General features: G+C 41.7%; 1 protein-coding gene across 2 annotated transcripts in view; it reads right to left on the reverse strand.

Annotated features, from left to right (window-relative positions):
• Positions 1-27,731, reverse strand: part of ADAMTSL1 (ADAMTS like 1) — a 485,290-nt gene that overhangs the window by 389,021 nt on the left and 68,538 nt on the right. For both annotated transcript variants that reach the window (XM_080987684.1, XM_080987682.1), the window contains exon 2: positions 17,178-17,300. In XM_080987684.1, the coding sequence (XP_080843810.1) occupies positions 17,178-17,300 (123 nt within the window). The remainder of the gene's footprint in view (positions 1-17,177; positions 17,301-27,731) is intronic.

Below are 27,731 nucleotides of genomic sequence, written 5' to 3' on the forward strand. Positions count from 1 at the left end.
ATCTTAATCCTTCTGGTAACAGTAATCAATTCTTATGCCTCTTGCAATGCAAAAAATTCTGGCACAGCAGCTGAATACAGATTTTTAAGAATATAAAGCAAACATGGGAATCTTGATTAGCAATCAAGGGAGCATCCAGCTGAAAGCAAGATAGCATGAGTGAATGTACAATAACAATCTGGACCGCAACACCACAAATATAATTCCCCACAGTAACATATCATTGTTGCGACACTCAGTGTCTAAACATCCAGAGCTTTCAGCTCTATTTAAAACATGCTGGGGCAGCCACAAATCAAGCAAACTGTTGATAGACAGAGAATTCATCTGAGGCATTTCTCATGCGCATGTGTACATCCGCAGCGATGAGGAAAAACCTGCCAGTTATGGAAGAATCAGAAGTCAACTCCAAGCTGTGGCAGGGGACAGATATGATAAGAGGAAGAGCTCTTGGGTGACATTCAGCATTTAGTGTGGAACATAGGGCAGAAAGGGGGAAGAGAAGGAAAGGAGAAAGGGGAGGGGAATACATGCCTTTATTAAAAAAGTACACATTCCTATTGGTACATAACAATGGTAAAGTGAAGCAAGTCTGCTGGTGTTTTTGCCGCATGCCTGGATTAATTATATCAACTCTAGATTTTGGCTGCCAGAGGTCATATATTTCCTCAATGGTAGCTCTAGGGGTTCAACTGTCATAGCCATCTGTTTTCCGCTGCTAACCCTAAAAACCTGACATGTGTCTTCTTAGTTGTAATGCCTAAGTTTTTAGCTAAGAAATCCTAGCATAGCTATAGAATATTTAGACTTGTTGAAAGGTGGTGTTGGTTTATTAGAGCATGGTGGATTTAAATGGAAAACAAGCTGGTCACATAAGCACAAAAAGAACCCCTATTATTTATAAAAGCTAGTCCCCAAAATTCTCTCTCACACACATTAACAGGAGTTGATACAAATGATTTTATAAGCCAGAAATAACAGGTGTGAAGGACAGGTACACAGTCTAGACTCAACATCTTATGGTTGTGAAGCCACAGTTGCAGAAATATACGCATCTGTTAAAAGTATAAATGATTGGCAGTGATACACTTAACCATGGGAGAATACATTTTTGTAATACGATACTAGATGTGCAGCATGTTTTCTGTTCTCTATCCTTGTTCTCAGTGTCTTCCTAACAAGGATAATTTAGTTGGGTAGCGGCAGAATGGTGGTTTGCAAAAAGTTCAGCAGTGTGGTTTGCCAGGATGAAGCTAAAACTCCAAAATAAAAAAATCCTTCCAGTAGCACCTTTAAGACCAACTAAGTTAGTTCTTGGTATGAGCTTTCGTGTGCAAGCACACTTCTTCAGATACACTGAAACAGAAGTTGCCAGATCCTTCTATATAGTGAGAAGGTGGGGAGGGGTATTACTCAGAAGGGTGGTGGGAATCGGAGATTGGCAGATAGCTAAGATGAGCCTGCTGACGACTCTTAACGACTGTAATAGGTCTTACAGGAAAAGGCAAGGGGTGAGAAGGTGAGAAATGGCTTAGTCATGTATAATGGGATAAGAATCCAATGTCTTTGTTCAAACCAGGTCTCTCCATGGTTTTAAGTTTGGTAATGAGTTGCAATTCAGCTGGGAGATTGAAGTGTTCTCCTACTGGTTTCTCTGTTTTGTGATTCTTGATGTCAGATTTATGTCCATTTATTCTTTGGCGTAAGGTTTGTCCGGGTGTATGTGGCAGCAAAGTTGGCATCTGGGTTTATTGCAGGCTCTGGTGCCAGTGTCCGTGTTAAGTCTGGTTAACTCCAAGTTTCTGTTGACAAACGCGAACGATATTTGCCAACTTTGTGAAGGGGGTGTTGAGTTGTGTAAGACCCAAAGTGCTTTGCTACTTTGCTTGCATAGGGGGAATGAATCACAGCCTGCTATCTTTACATGGGAAAGGTGGCTGTCCCAATCGAAGCAAGTTTTTGCTTTGTTAGATGTTCAATCTGACTGCACAGTAGCTAAGTGTCTATTTAGAGAGAGTTCAGAGACAGACTTCTGCATGACACACAAGTTTTCTGTGTCTAACTGTAGAGGAGCATTTCATTAGGACAGCTCTCAAGTGAAGCTTAAAGTGGTTCTGTCCATACACAAAGCTTTTATCCTGGCTCCAGCAGTGCACAGCAGTTCACCTCCTATCTGCAGCTACTTTAACAAGCTTTGGTGTCATACAAATAAAGGAGTTTCAAGTGCTGGTGCTAAACAGATTGAACAGAAGCTAAAGAAGTGACGGTTATTAAATTGTTCCCTCAACTAACAACCATTTAACTGATCTTGGCTTTGATTATAGGCTGCTATGTTGTATGCATGTGTGCGGTTGTTATGAAAGACAAGTATCCCCCGAGGTGCTCAAGGGAGTTGGCTGTAAACCTCTTCAAATTCTGGGTGGGAGGAGTTATTTGGTCGTCAGAGACACACTTCCCATAATCCTGTTGTTCTTTGTTTTCATATTCTGTTTGTAGATATAATAGATTAGACTTCTTGGAGGCAGTTGGAGGATGGATGGCAGCTAACGGATTGAGGTTGAATCCTGACAAGACAGAAGTACTGTTTTTGGGGGACAGGAGGCGGGCAGGTGTGGAGGATTCCCTGGTCCTGAATGGGGTAACTGTGCCCCTGAAGAACCAGGTGCGCAGCCTGGGAGTCATTTTGGACTCACAGCTGTCTATGGAGGTGCAGGTCAATTCTGTGTCCGGGGCAGCTGCATACCAGCTCCATCTGGTACGCAGGATGAGACCCTCCCTGCCCACAGACTGTCTTGCCAGAGTGTGCATGCTCTAGTTATCTCCCGCTTAGACTGCTGCCATGTGCTCTATGTGGGGCTACCTTTGAAGGTGGCCCGGAAACTGCAACTAATCCAGAATGTGGCAGCTAGACTGGTGACTGGGAGTGGCTGCCGAGACCATATAACACCGGTCCTAAGAGACCTGCATTGGCTCCCAGTACGTTTCTGAGCACAATTCAAAGTGTTGGTGCTGACCTTTAAAGCTCTAAACATCTCCACCCCCATAGTTCAGCCTGGACACTGAGATCCAGCGCCAAGGGCCTTCTGGCGGTTCCCTCACAGCGAGAAGTGAAGTTACAGGGGACCAGGCAGAGGGCCTTCTCAATGGTGGCGCCTTCCCTGTGGAATGCCATCCCATCAGATGTCAAGGAAATAAGCAACTATCCTACTTTTTAAAAGACATTTGAAGGCAGCCCTGTTTAGGGAAGTTTTTAACGTTTAATATTTTATTGTGTTTTTAATATTCTGTTGGGAGCCACCTAGAGTGGCTGGGGAGGCCCAGCCAGATGGGCAGGGTATAAATAATAAATTATTATTATCATAATCATCATCATTTAGTTTTAACAATTATGAGGGGCAAAACACTTATTACGAAAAAATATCTGCAAGTATTTTGTTAAACCAAGGTATGGGCATACTGAGGCTTTTAGCAATTCAACTGTACAGTATATGCATAATCAGATCATTTCCTTCCTGGTAGCATTACTAATCATAATATCCAGATGTAGCCCAGTAACATGTGGGTACCCAAAGAGAGTCCACTGGAATCAGTTTTGTGCCTTGGGGATTTAGCCATAACCATCTTGGCTGAGTGTCCCTGGGAGATCTGCTCCCTGGCCTGGGAGGGCAGGGTCCCGACTGACTCCAGCTACAAAAGCTGACACTGCTGAACAAACTCTTGAGTTGGCGTATTGTTTAGAGCCGCAGAGATCAGAAGAGTTGTTCCGTTGTCTGGAGAGGTTACTTCCTGGTTCAAATGGAGAAGCTGCTTGCAATGAAGCCCAGCAATGGAACCATACGGCTGTTTGAGGAACCACTGGGTGCTGAAATTTTGCACGCCCCAACAATTTTGCACCCTGGGCAACTGCTCTTGTGGACGCTCTCCATGCAACGCCACTGTACACAACCTGATTGACTGGTCACATGGGAGAGATCTGTTATCCTTCAACATGCAAATAACTGCTGCAACTACTGTTTACCTGTCAAATTAAGTGTGTGTGTGTGTGTGTAATTTCTTGAAATTTGGGCTCCTCTTTTCATATCTGTTTGTTTTAAATTGTTCACATAATAAAACATTCAGCTGCATTCTAAAGTCATAAATGTGTGCATCATAAGTCTTCATGCCCAGAAGACAAGTTCAGATTTTATATTATTTTGGGGCTTCTGTTCATGTAAGTTTGATCTCTCCCTTGTGTCTTGTGTGGTCTATAAGGACATTCAATCTCATCTACCTAAGGCAAGTACTCTCCCCTGAGATATCTGAAGCATGATGATCAGTGGCAGTAACACAGAAAGTTAAACAAGGATGACACATTAGAACTAATTTGAGAATTAGACAGCCTAAGAAGTAATTAGGAAGGAGTAGCCACTATAAATTGTGGAGTCTTGTCAGAGCACTACACCTATAATTAGGTAAACCCAGAAGTTCAAAAGCTCCATTTTCACATCTATGCTATTATTTTCAGTAACCGAAACATGTTGTCAAGTTGTCAGTATTAAGAAAGTAATCTCTTGCCAGGTAATTATGTAAAAGAACATTTTAGGAGGAACAACTCTGCAGTGTAAAAAGCAAGCACTCACTTTATCCTGTTCAAAAACTAGAGTTAATACTTCTAAGGACATATAAATAAATAAATAAAATACTACAGTACCAAGACAGCAAAGGACACATTTGCTTTTTCTTTTCGACTTCCATCCCCCTCCCCTTACCATTACGAACCCAAAGGGTGCTCATCAATGGTTCCTCTTCATCCTGGAGAAGAGTGACTAGTGGGGTGCCACAGGGTTCTGTCTTGGGCCCGGTCTTATTCAACATCTTTATCAACGACTTGGATGATGGACTCAAGGGCATCCTGATCAAATTTGCAGATGACACCAAACTGGGAGGGGTGGCTAACACCCCAGAGGACAGGATCACACTTCAAAACGACCTTGACAGATTAGAGAACTGGGCCAAAACAAACAAGATGAATTTTAACAGGGAGAAATGTAAAGTATTGCACTTGGGCAAAAAAAATGAGAGGCACAAATACAAGATGGGGGACACCTGGCTTGAGAGCAGTACATGTGAAAAGGATCTAGGAGTCTTGGTTGACCACAAACTTGACATGAGCCAACAGTGTGACGCGGCAGCTAAAAAAGCCAATGCAATTCTGGGCTGCATCAATAGGAGTATAGCATCTAGATCAAGGGAAGTAATAGTGCCACTGTATTCTGCTCTGGTCAGGCCTCACCTGGAGTACTGTGTCCAGTTCTGGGCACCACAGTTCAAGAAGGACATTGACAAACTGGAACGTGTCCAGAGGAGGGCAACCAAAATGGTCAAAGGCCTGGAAACGATGCCTTATGAGGAACAGCTAAGAGAGCTGGGCATGTTTAGCCTGGAGAAGAGGAGGTTAAGGGGTGATATGATAGCCATGTTCAAATATATAAAAGGATGTCACATAGAGGAGGGAGAAAGGTTGTTTTCTGCTGCTCCAGAGAAGCGGACACGGAGCAATGGATCCAAACTACAAGAAAGAAGATTCCACCTAAACATTAGGAAGAACTTCCTGACAGTAAGAGCTGTTCGACAGTGGAATTTGCTGCCAAGGAGTGTGGTGGAGTCTCCTTCTTTGGAGGTCTTTAAGCAGAGGCTTGACAACCATATGTCAGGAGTGCTCTGATGGTGTTTCCTGCTCGGCAGGGGGTTGGACTCGATGGCCCTTGTGGTCTCTTCCAACTCTATGATTCTATGATTCTATGATTCTAGGTTTGATGTACAAATTATATATACAAAATGATCAGGACCTTGGACACAACACCCTCAAATGTTTGAAATACCCACGGAAACCTTCCCAGCCTAAAATCCCTTTGTTGACTGACTCTCCTATGGAAACTGGAAAACAACTCTGATGAGGAAAATCTCTATCCCAGAAAGCAGGGGAATGACTCCTCTAACACCTTCAGACTCCACCCCCTACCAATGTATTTATTCTGCCCCATCATTGAACAGCCCAAACTGGCAATACCACATAATTTATTTTACTCCATCTCCTCAGAGTATTGCGGAAGAACGATATCAGTCAACATTTGATGATCTCCTTCTATCGGTCCACAATAGAAAGTGCCTTTTCATCACAGTGTGGTACGCTGGTTTGACATCAACAGATAGGAAGTGCCTACAGAGGGTGGTGAATACAACACAAGATATTATGGGCTGTCCTGTGAATCCGCTGGATGAAATGGCAGAAGAATGTTGCCTCAAGAGAGGGAGGAAAATTCTCAGGGATGATTCACACCCTGGCCGGCACTTTCTTGATCTCCTGCCCTCATGCAGAAGATATAGAAGCATGATTAGTCGCACCAACAGGATAAAGAACAGCTTCTATCCGTGGGCTGTTAGGCTGCTGAATGAAAAGATAACAACATGGCAACTGACTTTTGGGTTTGGTGTGTGTGTGTGTCAGTAAACGAGGGGATTTAAGACTAAGAGAGCTGAGTGGGGGGTGCTCATGTAATCTCACTGTATACAAGTTGTACAAGTGACAATAAAGTATTTCAATTTCAATGTTCCCTGGCAAGCCCACTGTGTTGTTTCATACCCTCCAAGTGTCCAGATTTTCCAGGGACAGTCCCGGAATTACAAATGCCATCCCAACTTCTGATTTGATCCCAGAATGTCCCTATTTCCCCTGCCAGTGAGCTTGGGGAGGAGAATGAGCTGGTGCAGGAGTGAGGGAGCATCCTGTGGCCTCCCCATGGCCTCTCCATAGCTGCTGCTGCCGGCCTCCTCCCTTGGAAAGCTCATAGTGGCTGTTTGAGAGCTCAGAGAAGGCAGGGACAGCAAGGAGGAGAAGGAAGCTCCATACAGCTTAATTCTGCTTAATTCTGGCACTAATCTTGGTTAAAAGAATTATTCTTGGCTGGATAATCACTACCTAAAACATTAGTGGAAAGGAATTAAGATAAAATAGGTTGAATTAGCATAAAATAGTTAAAATATTTTCCCCCTATTAAATTTTCCACAGGCTTCTACTTGCATGATCACGTATGTTGACAATATCTATGAAACTGAAGTTTAATTTGACTTTCAGAGCTAGAAATTATGGGATGGTAGTGGTTTCATTATGTTCAGAAACTTTGCATTAAATAAATTAAGACAGAAATCAAACGGGAGGACTGGTATACTTCAGCTTTTCATATTAGTACATTTTTTTCAGGGAAAGGGTAGTCTGGAGACAAAAGTATTTAACTGGCTAACATGTAGTAACTTGAAATGCACATAGCTGTCTTCTCCCTCCATACTTATTTTACTCCAAGGGTTATTTTTTTTGTTTTGTTAATTGACTGCTTTAAGGAGCTGTTAAAAAAAAAATACAACCCATGTACTGTGTGAAAGATGAGTATTCGGATAAAATTCAAATTGACATGCTCACAAACCTATCACTCCTGCCACTCACTCTCAATTATGCTTGAACATTATTTCTTGTACACTTTCAGCAACAAATTGAAGCAGGAACAAAATGGGATTTAATTAAGATCACTCTTTTAAAACAGCTCAGCATCAGAGCTCCAGTAAAAGAAATAAAACTTAAAAAACAACAACAACTAATCCAGGAATTTTTATCACAAAAGTGTCCTGCCTTGAAGCAGACCTGATGGAATCCTGATTTAAATTAAGATTGCTAACTGCATTCCTTTGTAACTCAGCTTGTTGCACTGAGAATCCTTGATAATCCCACTATTCACTGACCAGCAAGAGGTGAAATCCATTCCATAAACAGAATCATAGAATTGGAAGGGGCCTGAGGATTGTCTAGCCCAACCTAAAATCTTGGCGGTAACAGCTCTATGCTCTACCCAACTGAGCTATCCAGGCTGAGATGTAGACATAGTTTACATACAACCATATCAGGTCACAAGCCCCTCTTGAACTTCATCAAGACAAGTATTATCAAAAACTCATTGAAAATATTTCCTTGCTGTACAGTGGTACCTTGGTTCTCAAACTTAATCCATTGCGGAAGTCCGTTCCAAAACCAAAGCGTTCCAAAACCAAGGTGCACTTTCCTATAGAAAGTCATGCAAAATGGATTAATCTGATCCAGGCTTTTAAAAACAACCCCTAAAACAGGAATTTAACATGAATGTTACTATCTAATGAGACCATTGATGCATAAAATTAAAGCAATAAACTATGTACTGCAGTCACACAATCAATCAATCAATCAATCAATCAGTAGCTGGACTGGGTTCCACACAGTCACAAAAACAAAGCAAAAAAGTCGCAAAAACAAAAACGCAACATAAATAGCAAAAGCAGACAAACCTCAGCGTAACACTCAAAATGGAAGTGTGGCACTCAGATTGGAAATGTAACAGTCAAAACGGAGCACGTTCGGCTTCTGAAAAAAGTTTGCAAACCAGAACATTTACTTCTGGGTTTGTAGTGTTTGGGTTCCAAGTTGTTTGAGTACCAAGGCATTTGAGAACCAAGATACGACTGTATAGGTTTAAGCAAGTGCAGGTTCTGTATAGGAGAACATCCTGTTGCATAGTGACAGGACAAATATACTGCTTCTATTCATTCCAACAAATGAATTTGCATGGAAGAACAGGGATTGTGTCCTTTGCCATCGTTCCATTTCTGTCGCATACACTACAGAGACTTCTTTTTTATGGAACGAAGAGAAGGATGTGTTGCATAAAATCATTATAACATTGACTCTAGTAGCATATGCTTTGAATATCTGTACAAGCTCATCTAATTAAATGCAATGGCACATCTCTTCCAGTAGTGAGTGCTCTTTGCTAATAAGAAACCATCTAAAACTCTCCATGGGCCATTATTTTCAATACATCTGAATCTCTGTGAAAATATCGAGCATGACCAGTTTTAAAAGCTAGCAGCTTAAATACCATTGTGAAATGTTGGGATTCTGGTCCAGGGACATCTTTGAACCTTCTTTCTCCTGAGTGTTTGGTTCATGGGCTGTTTTAAAGAATGAGAGTTTTAAAGAAGCAGAGTCCTGTGCTTAAATCCGATGGCAAGGTCAACAGAACATCTTCTCTGGAGGCTGTGCTCCCAGGCACTAAGAGGATACAACGAATGGATTCCCTACCCTTTTCCTTTACTGATGGAGAAGTCCACCCTTCTCCATTTGCTTTGGCCAAAAGAGCTCTAAATGAGAATGAGACACATGTTTGTTGAGGTAGAGAGAAAAGTGAGCAACAGGACTGGCATGGAAAATAACAAAGAAGCCGAGTCTCAGAGCATTCAGTGGTATAAGCACAATCTCTGGGCCTAGAAACCATACATTAACATAAGAAAGGCATAAGCAAACTTGGCCCTCCAGATGTTTTGGGACTACAACTCCCATCATACCTAGCTAACAGGACCAGTGGTCACGGATCAGTAGTCCCAAAAAATCTGGAGGGCTGAGTTTGCCTATGCATGACATAAGATATCAGAAAATGCTAGAGCAGGCATAGTCAGAGAGGTAATGTTGGCCGGACGTTACTTTTTTGTTCCACCAGCAAAAGCATATTTCTCTTAGCCATTCCAGGAATCAAGAAAGCTAGAGGATCTTCCTTCTCTGAATGGTACTATCAATGGCACTTGGACCTAATCCTTTTCATCTTGTTTTCTCAATGAGCTTCCTTACCTTGAGCAGACCCCAACTTTATAGACATGTAGCTACAACCTGGTTCTCTTTGCCAGAGGACTAACTTAGACAAATATGGAGAACACATAATGAACTTCCTCTCCAGTTCCCATTCACCTTTCCTTGCTTTCTCCTATACATTTTGGTGGCTTTTCTCATCATAGAACTTGTAAGCAGTAACTGACAAAATAATGGGCTGCTTCATTTTTGCCCAGATACTGCCCCAGGTCTCACAGATAGGTAACTTAGCTGTATACCATTCTTCTTTGGTCACTTCCTACTATTTTCATTTTAGACCACCCCTCCCCCCAAATAAAATATCTAGGATGTTTTCCTAGAAGTTTGGCTCTGTATATATGCAAGTCCATGCTTATACAGATAAATAACAAAAGTAACATAAATGTGGTCTTGATTGCTACTGTGTACCTTTTCATTGACCAAATGAGTGGGAACCTGTTTGATACTGTGCAAATATGTATGCTAGAATTCTACCCCATTTTTCATTATCCATAGTAAACTAAAACTGTAAAGCTCCCTTAGTCCAGCCATGCTCAGACCCCTGAATGTGAGATTTCCTCAAAGAACCAGGAGAAGCAGGACCTGCCAACAAACAGCACAGCCACCAAACCCAAGAAACACACCATTCTTGCAGAAATGCACCATTCCCCACCATTCCAGCTGCAGCACTGAAAACTCCAAAATGGATACCAGATTCACTCAAATTACCCAAGGGCTTAAGGACGAGAGGGAATGAGGTTATGGCAAGTCAAGCAGGAACATCAGGGTGGCCAATAGACTACCTAGCTACTGTTGGAGGAAAGCAAAAACATTTTCTTCTCTAAATATTCTAGTCAATGCATGTGCTGTTTTAAACCACTTCTGTTTTAAACAGAAGGCACTGTTTGTATAGCAATCTAGACTGCTTTTATTCGTAGTTCTCTAAGTTAACTCCATGCCTAAAGGCTGAGCCATGTTTTTGTTTGCTGTTTTCTCCAAACAATGTGTGTGCTATTTCTCTCCTATCTCCACCAATCCTGTAAGAAGTTCTTGCATGAATAAGCCCTTCAAACTCCAGAAGCTATGATTATTCCAGTCTAATTCACCCAAGGTGCTAACAGCTAGCTCCTCAAGGCTATTGTTTACATAATAATACTTGGAAGAAGAAGTCCATGTGACATCCTGCCCAGACCAGGGTCTTTTTGAGAGCCAGGAAGAGGAGTCTCCATCTCCTATGGAGGCTCAGTCTAAGCCAGGTGGTTGCTGATGTAGCACTTACCTTGGAACGCTTTCCCAGGTTCCCTGGCCCTTCTTTTGTTGCAAAATATATACTCTTCCTCCTTCAAGACCAAGTAACAGACCTTGTCTTTTTACCTGCAAACAACTGTTGCTTTCCTCAGTTCAGAGTTTTGTTTATAATGAGCACTTGAGGCTCCAGCAACAGCAGCAGGAATTCTTCTTTGAACTGTGGGACCACTTAGAGAAATGTAAATATTGTATTTCAGTGCAGTGCAGCTAAAAAGAGCTAAGCTTGTTTTTTAAAAAGATACAAATAAAGGAGGTGATTCCTATTGGGAAACAAATCTGGAACAAAGCCATTGTTGCATCCACACTCCTGCAATTTCCAGCTCAAATTACAGTGGTTATTCTATCCATGAATGGAGAAAATAACCATGATGTGATAGGTAAGCCAAACTGTTTTTAATAGTGTTTTATGTTTTGCTGCTTTATGACCACCTGATGTTTTATGATATGGCAGTATATAAATATTTTATAAATAAATGATCCTAATAAACACTACAAGTGGCATGTGGTCATCAGTATACACCAAAAGCAACAAGGGCAGGGGAAAATGTATACTAAACATTTGTAAAACTAATGCAATTCGTTTATACACGCTATTCAAAATACTTAGTTTATTATATATTAGACACACATATATTACACACAGAATTCCAAATCTAAGACAAAAATACCAAATGGACAAGTGCCCGACCACTGCTGTTTCAGTCATTATCAATGGTATCAAAACAAGAACAGTATATGTTTATTATACATAAAATTTTGTAAATAATTAAATGCATTGATTACTTCTTCTGTCAGTACAAACAAGATCTTTAACCCTACACCGACAGAGAAACTGCTTTTACAAATCCAGTGTTTGGGTCAAGAAGGGCATACAAATAAAATATTTGGCAGATTTGATTAAGCATCACATCACTTGCAAGAATATGAAAACATCATGCCTTCACTGCAACATTCATATTCCATTGCATCGCCCTTGTGCTTGACCCAACCTGTCAGCAAAGGGTTAAACATGCTTCTGCTAACATCTAAGCAACTGATGTCCAATCATAAGTTTAAGAAGTAAACAAACCAATTAAAAAAGCGTGTAATATTCCTAAAAGTCCATTTTGAAAACCACTAAGGAAACATTAAATCCTTGAGAGTCAATACATTGTTATTTTACATATAACCGTTGCTTTTTATTTTTTAATTCTATGTTTCTAGTGAATGTTCAAAACTGAGGGTATGCAACGGTAAATAGGGGTACCCTGGAGGAAACATGGGATCCATTGCTGGACTGCATTCTCTAGTTCATTTTTAGTTATGAGTTTAGCAAAAGATAAATATAAAAGATATAAAAACAAAAGATAAATATGATAAAGATTTGGGGGCAGGGGCAGAATTCTTCCCCTGACCGGCAGAAACATCACATTTCTGAGGTTAAAGCTGGAAGCGCTGTACTGCTATTTTTGTATCATGTTTGTGCAGTGTTTGCATAATAGGGGCCTATGGGGCTACAGGATTGTAACTCACAGATCCATCCTTAAGACTCCAGAACAACAGAATTTGGGGACTTGATTCCCAGGCCGCCCAAATACTGCTTGGGTTGTCACTGATGGTGATGAATACACATTAGACCAGCCTTTCTCAACCTGTGGGTCCCCAGATGTTGTTGAACTACAACTCCCATCACCCCTAGCTAGCAAGACCAGAGCTCAGAGATGATGGGAGTTGTAGTCCAACAACATTTGGGGACCCACAGGTTGAGAACTGCTGCATTAGACTGATAACTTACAACAACTACTAAGTTTTTGCAACTGGTTCTCTGGGAGAAAATCACAGCTAGCTTTTTATTATTTTGAATAAATCTTTAATTTCCAATTGATGCATTGTTACTTTAAAGAAAAGTTTGTTTTAATTATCTGATTATCCTGCAGATAACAATGTAACAATACTCTTGTCATGAAGCCATAAAGTCTGGCCTTTTAGCCTTATGCTACTGTGCTATAATCTAAGACTGTGGTTCCCAAATTCCACCACCACCCCAGACAAATAGATAACTGCAGAGTATCTAGGCAGACCATTTTTCTGTCTGTTGTTCACCAATTTAATGAGCTGTGCTAGATGCTAAAGTCACTGCTGCAGGCGATCAGAATAAAGCCCGCAAACCACCGATAGCCCATTGACAGGGCTGGGCCATTGATATGGTTTTCAACATTGCAATATATCATCAGCTAAATACTACGATTTACCGATATATCATGATGCCTGAAATAAGGTTGGAACTGTCTAGAGGCGAACATGGACCACACACTGGGAACCTGTGATCTAAGAGGTAATCTGAATACCCAGTGCTAAACCTTCCAATAAAGTATCAGATTCAGGATGTAGGGAAGAGTATTCTAGGAGGAAATATTTTCCCACATCAAAAATCTCCTGACCATGAAAACCATGAGGGATCTAGGCCAGGCATCTGCCTGAAATTCTAGTTCTCCACTTAAAGTGAGAAATCATTCAGACATGATCTCTCCACCTTCTGAGCTGATAAAGTTCACAGATATTTTTATGCCAGTTTTCAATAACGAAGGAGAGAAGTGTGAACCAGGAGATACCCTTGAGTGATAGAATCAGCAACCTCTATTTATTTAGATAGTTCTACACAAGGGCGGCGCTGTGGGTTAAACCACAGAGCCTAGGACTTGCCGATCAGAAGGTCGGCAGTTCGAATCCCCGCAACAGGGTGAGCTCCCGTTGCTCGGTCCCTGCTCCTGCCAACCTAGCAGTTCGAAAGCACGTCAAAAGTGCAAGTAGATACAGTGGTGCCTCGCAAGACGAAATTAATCCGTTCCGCGAGTCTCTTCGTCTAGCGGTTTTTTCGTCTTGCGAAGCAACCCTATTAGCGGCTTAGCGGATTAGCGCTATTAGCGGTTTAGCGGCTATTAAAGGCTTAGCGGCTAAAAGGCTATTAGCGGCTTAGCGGCTTAGAAAAAGGGGGGGAAGCGAAAAAAATCTCAAGACTCGCAAGACATTTTCGTCTTGCGAAGCAAGCCCATAGGGAAATTCGTCCTGCGAAGCGCATCGAAAAACGGAAAACCCTTTCATCTAGCGGGTTTTTCGTCTTGCGAGGCATTCGTCTTGCGGGGCACCACTGTAAATAGGTACCGCTCCAGTGTGAAGGTAAACGGCGTTTCCGTGCGCTGCTCTGGTTTGCCAGAAGCGGCTTAGTCATGCTGGCCACATGACCCAGAAGCTGTACGCTGGCTCCCTTGGCCAATGTAGCGAGATGAGCGCAGCAACCCCAGAGTTGGTCATGACTGGACGTAATGGTCAGGGGTCCCTTTACCTTTACCATTACACCACTATTGCAGTGTATTGGGTGGTAGAGGAGGGGTAGTACCTGGAGGGGTGACCTTTGGTCCCGACCCTGCACTCAGCACTCATCTGTGGCTCCTAGAAGCTGCCAACATGCAACAGCGGCTAGACCCTGTGAAAGGATTTGGCTGGCCGGCTTAAAAAGGTGAGTTATAGACTTCCCCTGCATGTGGAGACAGGCTACAGTGGATTGATCGGATGAGATCAATGGTCCAATGGTCAAGAAGGCAGTGGGTCCAATGGTCAAGAAGGCAGTTTCTGCATGTGTTGTAAAGGGAATTGAGGGGCAGATGGAATTCATCAGCCTGGTAATTTAGCCCATATAGGAGAATGAAAACTCTGATCCTAAACCTCTGCTGCCTTGTGGGATTTCCTCAGGAGAAGGAGTAAACCCTACACCAATGCAGAGCAGGGTCCCTAAGACAGTTGGATAGCACCTTGAACGCCTCTTTTCTTCAACTCCTGCAGCCAAGCTGGTGCCAAACATATTGCTCTGCTTTCCTTTGGACCACAGAGTTTTAAAATATCCTGTTCATATTCTGTTCATTCACATTCAGCTTATTTGATTTTCTGGCATCTGTCAACCAAAAAAATATATAATTTCTCAATGAAAATTTAAGATGTAGCATAGCTATCAGGGTGTGTGTTGTTGTTTTTAAAAGCTTTTTTTTTTTTGCTTACATTATATCGAGTAATAAAATGAACTTACTGAGAAGAAATAGTTTCTGGTTGGAACTTTCTGTATAATTAACACAGTACTATCGCTTGTTAACCATGTACAAATACTTGTAGTCCGGCACAAGACCAATGTATTTCAATACAACCACAGGCCAAGCCAGCAAAACAGACACAAAACTAACAAAAGGTTGCCTGCTGGTCTATGGAGCATTGCATTCGATGCACAGAGATTCAAGCCACACATCATTAATCACAGTGAGGGTTAATCGCATCCTCTTCACAAAGAATCTTTTTGTCTTGGCAGAAAAGCATTGCTTGATTCTACTATGAGTCTCACCAACAGATTTATACACGGCAAAAACAAAGTGTTGATTTTGCCTGATGTGTGAACTCTTTGGGTGGGATTGTGAGAATCCTAGAGATGGTTTGCCGAAAAGCAGATGAATTACCAGGGGATTGTTTATTGCATCCATCCTCTTAATGCATCCATCCTCTTTGTTAAGTATGTTCTTTGACCTAAGCAAGATTTATTTATTTTAGCAATCCTCATCTCTCTAATGTTCCAGTCAACCGTGTTCTCACCAGTCATATCCACTCCACAATCACAAGTGCAGCTGAATTGCAGCACAAAGCATTATCTTTGTATCTGCTTTCTAAAAAATAAATTTATATAACCAAGATGAAACAACTACATACAATCAGAGAGTCTTCTCTGAATACAACACAGAACCTTGGAAAAGTGTATATGCTAAAAGAACCACAATCTTAACAAACACAAAATGATACACAATAACCTCCATCGCTTGGACTGTTGTCCACAAATGAAAAGATAAACTGAATCAGCAGGAGGAGTTCTGGTCTGCAGGACTTAGGCAAAGACAGGAGGAAAGAAGAAGAAATGCTAACCAAAAATATATGCCTCTGTTTAATTTCAGGGACAGGATTTCGACACCAGAAACATTGAGATAAATTCAGTGTATTAGCACAAAGCAGGCAAAATCTAGAGAAAACTAGGCTCACGCAAGTCCCATCAAAATAATGACTATTCAGTAAGAGTTCACCAGCCTTGTCTGATGCCCTCCAGATGTTGTCCTCCAGCTCCTATCAGACCCAGCCAGCATAGTCATTGTTCAGGGATACTGGGATTTATAGTGCAACAAAACGCACAGGACAGTAAGTTGGTGAAGTCTGGCCTACACTATAGAGCAGGGGTCAGCCAACGTTTTCAGCAGGGGGCCGGTCAACTGTCCCTCAGACCTTATGGGGGGCCGGAATATATTTTGGAAAAATAATAATGAATGAATTCCTATGCCCCACAAATAATCCAGAGTTGCATTTTAAATAAAAGCACACATTCTACTCATGTAAAAACATGCTGATTCCCAGACTGTTCATGGGCCAGACTGAGAAGGCAATTGGACCGCATCTGGCCCCCGGGCCTTAGGTTGCCTACCCATGCTATAGAGCAATTGTTGCAGGTAAATTTCAGCTTCTATGCAGTCTTGTTACTTAACTAGGCTATGCTCCAGAACTGGTTTTGTCTAACAGTCACAACTTAATGCCAGACTCCCGAAGGGTTATGGGAGGGAGATGCTCCTTCTGGTTTGCTCCCAGCCTATACTGACTGAGCTACTGGTTCCAGCTCACCATTCCGCTCTTCTCTCTTGAATTCAGAGCAACCTGGCAGAGCAGCCAGAGCTGCAGTAGATCTCCCTCCAGTTTGTCATACTTGACCTCTGTAGAACAGTTCTCAACTAACTGACTCTCTTCTCCCTCATACCTGTTACAGTGCAAGTTTCTCTTTCCTTATGACAGCCTTTCTCAACCTGCGAGTCCCCAGATGTTGTTGAACTACAACTCCCATCACCCCTAGCTAGCAGGGCTAGAGCTCAGGGATGATGGGAGTTGTAGTCCAACATCATCTGGGGACCCACAGGTTGAGAACTGCTGCCTTATGAGTTCTGGGATAGGAAGGAGCCAGAAGAGCACTGCTACGGGAGGAGAGTTTGCCACCAACAGTTCCAACCATGGCTCTAGTATACCTGCTCTTCCTAAAATCTCTGACCTAATATCTCTCCTGCCATTTAGAATAACGCTCTAAATGCTAAATGGCATTTTTCACATGCACCATAATATTTAAAAGATAGGCCGGTCCTACCGTATCTTCAATTCTGTGGTTCGTATTCAGCAAATCTGAAAGGAAATCTTCATTAAGACTCTCTCTCCGAATCAAGGTAAACTCACGCAGAAAGATGGCTCCTTGGCTTTGGTCGCCACCAACCTAGAAACATAAAATACTATCGTTTAGAAAAATAATGCTTTATCTTTGCTGGCAACATCATAGAAAGGAATAGCAATTTCTGAACTGTCTACAAGAAATATGCTGATGCATAAGAAAATGAAATATTTGATCAGCTTTTTTTATACAGCCAACCATGGACACATTGCATAGTGCAACAGGAGTAATAAACCCCAAATAACAAGAAAGGAAAAGCAACAATCCCAATTATTAGGGTGGGAAAAGATGAAGTCTATAAAATCTCAAATGATCAATTTTTCAAGTTCTCTTTGGAATTATATGCTAAGCCAAAATATGTAGCTTAAGACAATATAGAGCTTTCCTTTAACAAAATAAACAACATATCTAGGTGACACACAAAAGCATATATTAAAAAATGTTTAGGGAATACTCTCATTTTGACTCAAGAAAGTTATCATTTTATAGTTCAAATCGGGGGAAATAAATACAGTAAATGGACAAAAGTACAAAGATTCATAAAATGTTTAGGGGTATGCGTACCCCTGCTTTCCCCCAGAAAAAAAGCACTGGATTTATCAGCACCAATTGTACAAAGAGATGCTTGATAAAGGTAATTTATGAATGACATTCAACCAAGCTTATATTACAGTTGCACTCAAACCAGATAAAGATCACACTCAGTGTGCAAATTATTGGCCTGTATCACTGATTTATGTTGATACAAAGAATTTAACAACGACTTTAGCAATTAGAATCCAGCAAGTGATAATGTCCGTTATTGAGAATGACCAGACTGGTTTTATAAAAACGAGGCAAGCAGCAGTTTATATGAGATTAGTGGTGGATTTCATGAAAACAAAGATCACCACAGCCAATCACAAACAAACAACCACACCCTTGGCCAACCCCAACCTCTCTCACCACCAAAGGAACACAAGTGAATAGCAGAGAACCTGCACAAGCAATGCTGACACAAAACCCCATATATATTAAGTATAATAGAAACATCGCCACCCGACCCCTCCCCCACCCACCTTTCCCCCCTCCACCTCTTTCCCCCTTTTCTTCCTAATGTCTCAACAAATGAAACTGATCTGTAAAAAAGAGAGCGAGAAAGAGAGAGAAAGAGAGAGAGAGAGAGAGAGAGAGAGAGAGAGAGAGAGAGAGAGAGAGAGATTGCACATACTTTTGTAAACCAGGAAAATCAATAATAATAATAGTAAGAAGAAGAAGAAGAAGAAAAGAAGAAGAAGAAGAAGAAGAAGAAGAAGAAGAAGAAGAAGAAGATTAGTGGTGGACTTAAACAAAAATAAAGACCAATTTCTAATGTTATCATTAGATGCTGAAAAGCCTTTTGACACAATTCATAAACAGTATAGAGAGGCAGCTTGAAATAAATTTTGATTTCATAAAATGGATTAAGATATTGCATGACTTGCCTAAACGTAGAGTTAAAATGAATGGTATCGTGGACCCACTCTCAGTGACCCATCCCCACCCCCCAAGGGAACAAGACCTGAGCAAAACTATAACCTGTATAGTCATGGCTAGTATTTATACAAACTCTGCAAATGCCAGCCATCATAATGCTATGTCCCAGATCAGCCTCACCTGTGCTTTGGACTACATTTCCATCAGCCCCAACCAGCATGGCCAATGGCCAGGGATAATGAGGGTTGCAATCAAACAACATCTAGATGGCAGCTGGGTTGGGGCTCTGTGGGTAGTTAACAATGAGTGGCTGAGAGCCACCTGTCACAACTTGTGACATTACCGCTACTTCCCTTCACCACCGATAAGCCCACCTAGGGTTGAATGGATATATGAGGGGAAAACCATGTATTACTAGCAGCCTGCATAGTATACAGTAATGTTAGCTCACATCTGGTGAACTTAAAGAACAGCAATTTGTAGCTTGACAGCTTATATTCCTGCTACAGCAATTGGCCCAAGAAAGTTTTTTGTCTCATACTTCTTACTGCTGCTTTTATACTTCCCTGGTTGGTTTGTAGACTGCAAAGCTACCTTGGAAATATTCAGAAAGCTTACACTTTATTAGGAAAGCTATGGGTTTAACCCATCTGTCTATATACCACATGACTTTGTCTTAACTAGGAAACCAGGACCAGTCCACCACTCACGGGCAGATATATGGCATTTTAGGGTATAAGGATGCGATCTTTTCACATGAAGAATGAGCAGTGATGTGTTTCATAGTTACTGCGCCTTCCATTGAGATGGCTGGAGAGAAATCAACTGAGGAGGAAAGGAGAGGGGTGGAGAAAAATAATACCGAAAAGGGTGGATGGAAAATTTGAGGTCTCTCAGCACAGAATAGCCTTAGTTTTATACTTTGTAATATGTTGGAGAGAATTCCTTGAGTTCATGGCTGTGAAAAGGAGAGGGAGGTGTCCAGACCTTCTGAGTGCACTGAACGCTTGTGCTGTAAAATTAAATGTTAAAAATTATATTATTGCTGTTGTATAAGACATATATGGTTTTATGAGCATGGGGAATTTTTTTAAAGAAAAAAACAGGTGCATGGACTTTGCATTATGTGGTTAACAGTGAGGTACACACCCAACTGTATTACATAAGACTCACTGTGCCATAGCAACACTGAGTACAACATGAATCAGGTGGGAATTGAAAAAATATCTCAAAAGGAATGGTAAAGTGCCACAACAAGCTTGCAGCTGTGGAGAGTTCTAAAGAGCAAAGAGCCATACCCAGGGGGAAACCTACTCATTATGAGAGGCTAACATGCTTGTAAGCTCAGTGTTACTCACATATTTTTAATAAATGCAAATCTGTTTGCAGCTTAGTGTATTATTTGTGAAGCTACTCTTTATGCAGATGTACACCACTCAAGATAGAGGCATTATTATATTATTATTATTATTATTAGTAGTAGTAGTAGTAGTAGTAGTATTATTATTTATAATACCCTGCCCTTCCTGGTTCAGAAAATGGGCTCAGGGTGGCTAACAACAAATTTAAAACACTTAATTGTAATACAACATAGAAGCAGCATAAAATACAGCATATAAACATGAATAACAATAAAATTCAAAGTTCAGAAATCAATTTAGGGGAAATCCATCTAATAAGCATTAGATATTCACCAGGACTAGCTGGCTGAATTAGTCCTCCTTGGGCCAGCGAGGAGGCCAGGGGAGAATTGGCTGTGGGGTCTCAGAGCGGGTGATCTTCATAAAAGGGGAGGGGGAGGGGGAGGGGAGAGAAGGGAAATAAAAGATCAGGCTGATTTCAAATTAAAGGCCAGGCGGAATAGCTCTGTCTTACAGGCCCGGCGGAAGGAGGTTAAATCCTGAAGGGCCCTAGTCTCCTGGGACAGAGCATTCCACCAGGTCGGAGCCATCACTGAGAAGACCCTGGCCCTGGTGGTAATCTGACTTCCTTAGGGCCCAGGACCGCTAAACTATGATTATTCATGGACCTTAAGGTCCTCTGTGGGGCATCCCAGGAGAGGCGGTCCAGTAAATACGAGGGCCCTAAAATAAGAAATAAGGGGCAGAAATTATTTTCTTGAAATAGTCAAGTGGACTATTTTTCAATTTAAAAATGCCACCTGTGCCCTGAACCTTTTTTCTTTTTTTGCTGCTGCAAATTAGGGTGGCTAACTTGATACGTTTTTGGACTACAACTCACATCATCTCTGAATATGCCGGCTGGACACATGGGAGTTGTAGTCCAACAACATCTGGAGGTCCACAAGGTCTTTATTCCTGTTCTCCTCAACACGGAAGCTCCTCAAAAGAGGCATAAATCTCTGGCTGCTTTATATCCCGTTTCTGATTTCTTTGGTTCAATTATCAGCAGCCAGAGATTAGCATGAGCTCAATTTATTGAGCCCAGGGATAGGCAGCAGTCACGATGCTTATAATTAAACACAAGGAATCTGTGTTTATGATTAACTGGCTCAAGATACGGTGCAGTCCCAGCAGGATAGGAATTAAAAATGTTTCAGTGTGAAATGACACTTAATGAGTGCTAATTGCTTATGATAAGGTTCTGACTTCTCTCGACTGACTGAGAGAGCAAACATTTCTGTACCATCACAAAAATGCCCTGTTAGTGCATCCCAGGCCTCTTGCTCTGCAAAGTTACTTGGACAAGGAATGACTTCCTGTTAGGCCTTCCAGATGTGTCCGCATTGCTGCTCGCTGCCAAAAACACTTGCTGATTAGCACTGCTGTGTTGCTTCAAGCAAGGGTGGGTTTATTTTCATATAAAAAGGGAGTGGGGAAGGAGAGAAAAATATAAGGAGTGCTGAAAAGAGACAAAAATTGTAAGCAGTCACATCAAGCCTATGTTTAGATGCTTTTGAAGGAGTCCCTTTCAAAGAGGAGAATATGATTGAAGTTATAAAGTCATGCGTAAAAGAGAAAGAGGGAAATACTATTTACTTTCACAAAATACGAGAGCTAAAAGCGATCTCGTGAAAATTAACCACCCAGCAAGATTAAAGCAAAAGGGAACTCTGCATATACACTGTGCACTATGGCAAGAACCAGAAGCGTACCAAAGATTCAAATTTAAATAAAAATAGATTAAATGAATCCATAAAAGGCCAGATACCTTATTTGCCAGATGGTGGGATGAACATCAGAGTACAGAACTCTGTTATCACCCTGTGTTGTTAAAACCCAGTGGAAGAGTCACATCCTGGCTCTTTGTCCGAGATAGTTGGGTGGAGGATGGACTGTTAAACTGAGTTCATGTAATCTACGGAACTCAGTTAATTAACAATTAACTGACATTTCATTTCCAGGAATGTGGAAGAAACAACAGCAAAGGGATCATCTCTCTTGGGACCTGGACCTCACCAACAGGAAGGAACTGATCAATAAAGAGGAAGTACTGGGAAGTTTGGGAGAAAGTGATCATGTCCTCTTGGGTTTCATGATACAGAGGCAAGGGAAAGCTGAGGGTAGTGTAGGTGATACCCTCTGGACTTTAAGAAGGCTGGTTTCAAGCTTAAGGAACTAGTGGATGAGATTCCATGGTGAGAAATACTCAAAGAAAAGGGAGTCGAAGATGCATAGGAGTTTCTTAATGGTGAAATATTTGAAGGCACAAATGCAGACAAATCCAACAAGAAAGAAGAGTAGGAAGGAACCACAAAAACCAGTGTGGCTGCAGAAGGAGGTTACAGATAAACTGAGATTTAAAGAGGGTGTGTGCATAAGAAATGAAAGAAAGGGGAAATTCATGCATGAATAGTCAACATTTGTAGGGAGATGGTCAAGTGGGCCAAAGCTCTGGATGAACTCAGGACTGCAAAAGATGCTAAAAATAATAATACTAATAAGGTTTCACATGTAAAACAAAGAGATATAAAACAGGCAGAGCGGTACCTTGGGTTAAGAACTTAATTCGTTCTGAAGGTCCATTCTTAACCTGAAACTGTTCTTAACCTGAGGTACCAGTTTAGTTAATGGGGCCTCCTGCTGCTGCCACGCAGCCGCCATGCGATTTCTGTTCTCATCCTGAAGCAAAGTTCTTAACCCGAGGTACTATTTCTGGGTTAGCGGAGTCTGTAGCCTGAACTGTCTGTAACCTGAAGCGTCTGTAACCCGAGGTAGCACTGTATATGAAATAATTATCAATATACTGCAACGTATTAGCTACAATTCCTTCTCTCCCAGGTGTTTCGGATCATTTATTACAGCACCCCTGCAAAGCTGCTAAAACGGCTTCTGGATAGTGGTTTTGAATTATCTTGTTGAGTTCATGCTTTTAAAGACAAAAGTACTTTTTTGCTGTACATCTCCAAGGATACAAAGAGGGTGCCCATACCTGACTGCCCTATTTAAAAGAAAAAGGAGTTGCGTTAATGGGACAGTCTGAGATGTGTTACAACAAGCCCAAGAAATTCCCAGTTCAAATAGCAATATATTTCACAAGGGAATGTTTTTCATTCTGCTTGAAAATGTTCCCACCAGAAATTCTAGTTGCCCTTGAAATATGTTAAATCTCTCTTGCCCGCCCCCCCCGAACCTTTCTTTCTACAGAAACTGAATTCAGGGTTTGCAGCAAGACTCTGACTCTTTTCCATGGCCTGTGAAGGAAATGTGGCTTTGTGCTAATTATTTTCAGTCCTCAAGCAGCCACAATAGATAAGCCTGGTTAATGTATTCATGGAAATAAATTATTTGAGCTCCATTTCAGCCTCTCCTTTCTCAAGGAACAAAAGCAACAAAAAGTGATTTGCATTCAAGATTACAACGTGAAGTTGCCCCCTCAGACAAAGCCACCAGCAACTTAACATCTGAGGCAGACATTAGCAGTGATGGGGATGTTATTTGTAAAGCAAGCACACGCCTACACTTGACCCAGAGTGTTCTAACAACAGAGAAAGCCAACATGGCCCCAGCAAATGGAGTGGCAAAAAAGAGAGAATGGGGGGGGGGGGAGAAAAAAAGAACGTAACAAAAAAAACAACACGCCAATACTTCTGCTGCCAAGCAACCTTGGCTGAAAAAAAATATGGGCAGCAGACTGTGGGAAAGAAAGATGAACTCATATAGGAGCAAACAAATCAAAGCTTTACATCTGCTTTAAAACCCTGTTGATTAGAACAACCTTGCTGGTGGGCCACCAAGGCATGGCGAAGACAAAAAGGAAGGATGGGGTATCCTTTATAAGCTTGAGCAAATTGCGTTTTACAAAATTTACTCACTTGGAGCTTGAAAGGTGTTGTAAAAAACTGAGGGACGGGTGGGTTGAGTCAGGGTTTGCCACCAAATGTCCCCCAAAAGCAAAAGGAAAGATGAATTTAGAAGACCGTTCGGGCAAAAGATCTTCAGAGGTTTGAGAGATGCTAAGAAAGAATAAGCCTAACAGTTAACAGTTTTAAGTTCAGTGGAATTTTGCACATGGAATTGTAATGCTACTATTTTAGCTAATTTTATTATTTATATATTTTACACTTTAAAAAAATTAAACTGCCTTGAGATGTTTTTTACCTATAAAGCTTGCCTAAAAATATTTTTTATAATGATAAGTAATAATTCACATACAGTGGTACCTCGGGTTACATACGCTTCAGGTTACATATGCTTCAGGTTACAGACTCCGCTAACCCAGAAATAGTGCTTCAGGTTAAGAACTTTGCTTCAGGATGAGAACAGAAATCGTGCTGCGGCGGCGCAGCAGCAGCAGGAGGCCCCATTAGCTAAAGTGGTGCTTCAGGTTAAGAACAGATTCAGGTTAAGTACAGAACTCCGGAACGAATTAAGTACTTAACCCGAGGTACCACAGTATTCCCATTTTTAGTAATTCCTGATTAAAATGAGTCTTTACACAATCTTTCCAAATCATTCTGGTTCGCAGGCTTTTTCCCCGTTAAATGCCAGGATCTAGACCAGCCATTCCCAGCCTGGTGCCCTCCAGATGTTTGGGATAGCTCAGTCGGTAGAGCATGAGACCCTTAATCTCATGGTTTGAGCCCCACCTTGGGCAAAAGATGACCCTTTTAGTCCCTTCCAACTCTACAATTCTATGATTCTATGATAATTCCATCAGTCCTTGCTAAAAGTCAGGGGTGATGGGAATTATAGTCCAAAACATATTGAGGACAGTAGGTTGCAGAAGGCTAGTCCAAACATCATATATGATGATGGGGTGGGGGTTATTGTTTTATTTTTGCTTTAACTATTTTTTGGGTCTTCTATCCTATATTTTAAGGGACGCGGGTGGCGCTGTGGGTTAAACCACGGAGCCTAGGACTTGCCAATCAGAAGGTCAGCGGTTCGAATCGCCATGACGGGGTGAGCTGCCGTTGCTCGGTCCCTGCTCCTGCCAACCTGGCAGTTCGAAAGCACGTCAAAGTGCAAGTAGATAAATAGTTACCTCTCTGGTGGGAAGGTAAACGGCATTTCCGTGCGCTGCTCTGGTTCGCCAGAAGCGGCTTAGTCATGCTGGCCACATGACCCAGAAGCTGTACGCCGGCTCCATCAGCCAATACAGCAAGATAAGCGCCGTAACCCCAGAGTCGGCCACGACTGGACCCAATGGTCAGGGGTCCCTTTACCTTTACCCTATATTTTTATCTTGTGAACCACCCTGAAATCTTTAGATGAGGGGCAGCATATAAATTTAATAGATAACAATAATATTAAGGATCTCAGTTCCATACCCCCATATCTGAATTTCTTTTATCTTCCTCTCCTTACATCAATCTGATTCTTTATCCAAAGTTCTCTGTCCATATAGGAACTGGCGTAAACACCCCTTCATAGAATAAAGGTCAGAAGACCACTAGAAAGAATTCAAACATTCAACAACATGTTATCAAGTGATGGGACATCAAGTGATGAACACACACGTGCAAATCTCAGTTGGTGGTGCTTCAGGGTAGGAAACTTTATATCAAGATTTGTTGTCTGGATGGTTTCCATTCCATCAACTACAGGTATATCTAGATGCCTACTTCCTGTGCTACACCTTAGAAAGATCGTCTGTAAGTATACTGGAGCAGGGCAAAGTATGGTTTTAAATACTCCCATTCCCCAGAATCAAAGAGCTGAGTGGCAGGTTCATTCTGGGTACTGCCCAACACATAATGTGGGTGCAGACATTTCTGATTTACAGGGGTTTGCCAGGCCGTACTGACAACGGGTGGCAGCCTCTGAGCCTCTTGGGCTTGCTGATCAGAAGGTCAGCAGTTCGAATGCCCGCGAAGGGGTGAGCTCCTGTTGCTCTGTCCCAGCTCCTGCCAACCTAGCAGTTTGAAAGCATGCCAGTGCAAGTAGATAAACAGGTTCCGCTCTGGCGGGAAGGTAAATGGTGTTTCCATGCACTCTGGTTTCCAGAAAGCTGACTGTGGACAAACGTCGGCTCCCTTGGCCTGGAAAGCGAGATGAGCGCCGCAACCCCATAGTCATCCTTGACTGGACTTAACCATCCAGGGGTCCTTTACCTTTTACCTTACTGACAACACCCATCACACGCATGCTCAGTAGGACTGTTGACACACACACACACACACACACACACACACACGGAGGCTGATTTTTGAGAAACACAAAACCACAGTCCCCTAGGCACATGGAACTCCTTGTAGAGTTCTTTGGATCCTGGCCATTGCATGTTCAAGTAAACCCAGGGTTGTTTGGGGGCTTTTTAAAAGCCTTATTTTCACTTTGTGGCAAGCTAAATTAAAATCAATGTTTCCTTCCACCCAGTGTTGCGGGTGGAGAACTTCTCATCGTATCTAATATCAGCTGTTCCCTGCTAGTTCCATATCAAAAGGAAATGTGCATCATTTAAATAATTTCATCAGGCCCATCTTTCCGTGAGAAGTCTTACGTTTGAGGGGTTTTTTCCCATGCTTGATTTTTATGTCCCCCCCTCTCCCCCAGATGCGTTTGATTGGGATGGGATTTTTTATGTTTCCTGCCAATGGTAAAACTGGTTTTAATAACTGATGCATCTCTATTCCATTTTTTAAAAATACTACATGGTATACGAATATAGTTTTTTTACGATGCTGGAAATTTTTTCTTTTTATCTCTCCAATTTGGATATGCTCTGATCTTTGTCACATGTGTTATTAATGAAACAAGCTGGGTCACACTCTTGCAGCTCGAACTTTTTAACTGTTCTCAGATCATTGTGCAGTAAACACGGAATTTATTTTTTCTATATTATGTTATTCTATATGATGATGGCACGGGACAGAGGCTTTCATCATTGCTGGGAGAAGAGATGCAGCTCAAAGAGCCTGAGACTTTTGGCACTGAAAAGGTCTGATGTTCTATCCCAGGTAGAGATGGGGATGTCCCTTACCTGGAACTCTGAGGAACCACAGCTAGCCAGTGTAAACAATGCAGAATTAGAGAGATCAGTGGTCTGACTTGGTATAAACCAGCTTCCTTTGTTCCTTCCTTCCTTGTTAAAGATATTTAAGCTTGGTGTGGGGTGCTTTTAAAAACATTTATCCTCTTGGTTTTAATGTATCCATGTGGGGTTCACTGTCTGTTTCTTTGACTGTAAGTCACTTCAGGTTGCCCTGGATGAGATAAAGTGACCGACAAATTTAATAAATAATAATAAAATTAAAAGCTATGGGACAAAATCAGTGAACTTCTATTTAATGCCAGTATGTGCCTTTCTAATCTTTAGTTCCGTAACTGCTTTTAAATGCAACCTCCATGTAAGATTTCTTTCAAAAAATTATATATACAGTTAAGGACTTTTAAGCCCTACTGATTTTAATTGGGGGGGGGGAGAGAGATAGAGAGAATATGAATATGTTCTTAAAACGCAAGAGGACCAAATAGTTTGTTTTACTTGAACTGTATCTACTGCATTCACATGCATGGGCATTCTTGTACAGTGGTACCTCGGGTTACATACACTTCAGGTTGCATATGCTTCAGGTTACAGACTCCGCTAACCCAGAAATAGTGCTTCAGGTTAAGA

Source organism: Podarcis pityusensis (assembly GCF_964106645.2).
Source record: "Podarcis pityusensis genome assembly, chromosome: 17".
Classification (NCBI taxonomy): Eukaryota; Metazoa; Chordata; class Lepidosauria; order Squamata; family Lacertidae; genus Podarcis; species Podarcis pityusensis.